The sequence below is a fragment of the Conger conger genome, chromosome 6, assembly GCF_963514075.1.
Source record: "Conger conger chromosome 6, fConCon1.1, whole genome shotgun sequence".
In the NCBI taxonomy this organism is placed as follows: domain Eukaryota; kingdom Metazoa; phylum Chordata; class Actinopteri; order Anguilliformes; family Congridae; genus Conger; species Conger conger.
In genome coordinates this window covers 11166627-11169840 of record NC_083765.1, presented here as the reverse complement: position 1 = coordinate 11169840, position 3214 = coordinate 11166627, and the positions used below count along the sequence as shown (strand labels likewise).

The following is a 3214-nucleotide window of genomic DNA, read 5'->3' as shown; positions in this document are numbered from 1 at the left end:
CCAACACATGTTTTGAATACTGGATCAGCGTAATTTACAGCCGAAACTATTCAACCCATAGAGATCCATTCAAATGCAAAGAGGTTTTAGTATCGCTTGTGACAGCCTGGCATTAAGATATCCAGACTCTGGTGAAAAAGCAGAAAAGGGCAACATTCCCCTGAAAACATAACCAGTGATGAATAAATAGGCCAAAAAAGCGTTTGGTGTTGAATGACAACGACATAATGGAAAACAACCAGTAACTCTCCTCGCCACACTTTTCTCTCCAAAGGCCTGTTTACGGTTTGGATCTGTCTTTTGTTTCACACAGAACTGGGCGTTGATTGGCCACATGTGAACATGAGGCATGATTTACAACAGGTGAGCTATTTAGTGCATCATATTGTATTCGCAGAAGGTTTGTCTGTCATGCTAATTTATCTTTGAAAGACACTTTGTATGTCCCTGGGTCTTGGGATTTCTGTTTTTTATTTTCTTCCTTTTTTCTTCCAGATAAGCACTGTTATCTTAAACATAGTGGCCCAACTTGGTCGACAAATGCGGACCTTTTTAAAAGGCAACTATGCTAAACGTCACGCTGTCAGGACAGGTTCCTTCCGATGGGAATTTGAATGTAAGCATTTTGGACAATCGACGGCTTTTGGAGTTGTCTCACCGACCCATAAAAATATGTATAATAACAGTGTTGGGGATTATGATCACGTTAGGAAACATGGCTGTCATATCGGTAATAGCTTCCTCGGTTGCCGGCTGGTCAAGAAACTCGCGGTACTTCCTGCTGTCCCTCACCGGGGCAGACGCCGCATTCGGACTGGTCGTCATGCCTCTGAATCTCTGTGTGAGTCTTGTGAAGGACTACAGCGAAGGGCCTGATCCATTCTGTCACATCGTGGCATTTTTCAACTCCGCGATTTATGCAACTTGCATGTACACCCTTGCCACAATAAGCTTGGAGAGATACGTGGCAGTGTTTAACCCGCTGAAATACTCAGCCATAATGACTAGAAAAAGGACGCTGATCATAATAGCGTTCGCCTGGCTGTTCCCACCTATGCTGCTATTACCAATCTCTTTACCCGACGGGATTATCAAAGTGCACTTCTCCACGGCCTCTCTGGTCTGCAACCCCTCTTATTCCAGCAACGTCATATATTCGTTAACTTTAACTGCCTTGATATTTTTCCCCTGTTCGACCATCATGACCTACGCAAATCTTCGACTTTGGTTTGCTGCAAAGAAACAGAGGTTAAAACTTCAAAAGCATAACATAAATGGCCGCAACAGACCTGACGTTGCCTCCCGTGTTCTCATTCCCGTTATGACCGTGTACTACACTTGCTGGACGCCTTGCATGGTGACCATCTTGTACAATGGTGAGTAGCCGAATGATGCAATAGTATTACTGAACTGAAGTGTTTTTGTTACCATGGTGATCTTTCTTAGAACTTAAGGTATATAGTGTATGTGTTGCATAATATGTTTTCCTGTATGTAACCTATCATTGGGTTCTCCCCAAAGTTGGCACCTGGATTTTAGTTTTAGTTGGTGAATTTTACTTTTTTGTGATCCAGTATTTGGTTATACTGTTGCAAATGCTTAACGTCCAACAGGCGACGACATGTATATCGATAAGCATTTAAACATATTTGACTGGATATTGTAACACTTCAAACGTCAGTTGACAACACTTATAGGCAAACTATTCAGTGCAAACCACCACCACTGTACACAGAAATATATTTAAAGGTGTGAGCAACTGAGTCAACTGTGCCTTTAAGTTTTTACCAATGGAACACATTTTAATTGATATTGAGTCACTTGGTAAATGTACTTAGTAAGCTTAGGATTTTGTAGTTTACCATGCCAATTGCGGAGGGTCTGCATTCGTGAATTATTGATGTAAAAGTTTTGTTGTTTTTGTTGTTAGTTTCAGTAAGATAGGGGGAAAAAGCCAAAATAATTGTCGACTGCAGTATTTTGTTGATGTACCAGAGGGGCTATGCTTTCCAAAAATAGCTAAGGGAGTTGCCAGTGATATTCGAAAAAGACCACAACAGGCTTTGTTTGTACAAACACACCGGTCCATTTGCCCCCCAGGAACGAGCCTGATCCTGTCTGCCTTCTCTAACTGCGGTTGTCATGTCTTGAATTTACCCCCCCCCCGACCCAGCCATCTCAGGTAACCGGGTCCCGGAGTGGGTGGAGTTTGTGGCCGTGTGGCTGCCCACGTCCAACGGCTTCCTCAACTGCATCTTCTACTTCTGGATCAACCGAAGCTTCCGCAGGAAGTTCCGGCTGCTGGTCCACCGGCTGTGCCTGGCGCTGTGTCCGGCGCTCGTCCGGAAGCTGGGCTGCCCGGCGCCGCTAGCCGTGCACGTGGTGGCGGGGGTCTGGGACAACAACAACTCCCTCCAGGAGCGATCCTCCAGCGTGTCGTCCACGTGCACCCTGCTCACCCTGGTCGCTGAGACCCACGTCTGAGCACCCGCTGTGGGACTAGACCATGCCCCCTGCCCGGCGGTGTCCCCCTCTTACGAGGCCCGGACGCTGAGGACGCAGAACAGAGCTGCGGTGAGGTCACTGTCCTGTCCGCTGGCTGGATGGATGAGATCTTCACAGGATGCTGCAGTGATCTGGACTTGGCTCTGTGTTCGAACTTCAGACATTTTGTTGTAATCAGGAAAGATGGGCAAAGTGTGCGCCCGTGTGTGTGTGTGCGCGCGCGTGTGTGCGCGTGTGTGCGCGTGTGTGGGTGTGTTTGTCTGTTTTTGGGAAGGAGGTATGGTGTGTTGTGAGGCTGTGCTGTCTTAAAGGCTGTGAAATCCTCTTCCCCCCCCCCCCCCCCCCCCCCACCCAACATACAAAATCATGGCTGCTTTTTTCATTTCCTTGTGCAATTTTTTAGTTGTTTTCATTTATTTTTTTCTTCATTTCTTTTAAGGGAATTGATCCTGTGTCCTGTTATCTCAGGGTAAACTACATCCAGTTCTAACTTGTGATCAAATTTCAGCATATATGCAGTGCAGGTATGATTATTTTATCCAATTTCAACCTCTGATTTGTGGTTCTGTGTATATGAATGGCCTTCATATGCCAGCAAAGAAGGCTTATTTATGTTACTTTTTACTTATTTTTTTATAGTTATTACAATCCAATCTGGTTCTGGTCATATTAATGGACCCAATATATCAGGGTCCATGAATATTTAGCC

The 3214-nt window shown here is 45.4% G+C and overlaps 1 protein-coding gene across 1 annotated transcript; it reads left to right on the top strand.

Moving 5' to 3' along the window:
* The first annotated feature begins 429 nt into the window (after positions 1 to 429).
* zgc:162592 (uncharacterized protein LOC561993 homolog) lies at positions 430 to 2793 on the top strand. The gene is made up of 2 exons (XM_061247091.1): positions 430 to 1376; positions 2174 to 2793. Exons 1-2 carry the CDS (start codon positions 566 to 568, stop codon positions 2482 to 2484), a joined length of 1122 nt encoding a protein of 373 aa, XP_061103075.1. The 5' UTR covers positions 430 to 565; the 3' UTR covers positions 2485 to 2793.
* Positions 2794 to 3214: the final 421 nt, after the last annotated feature.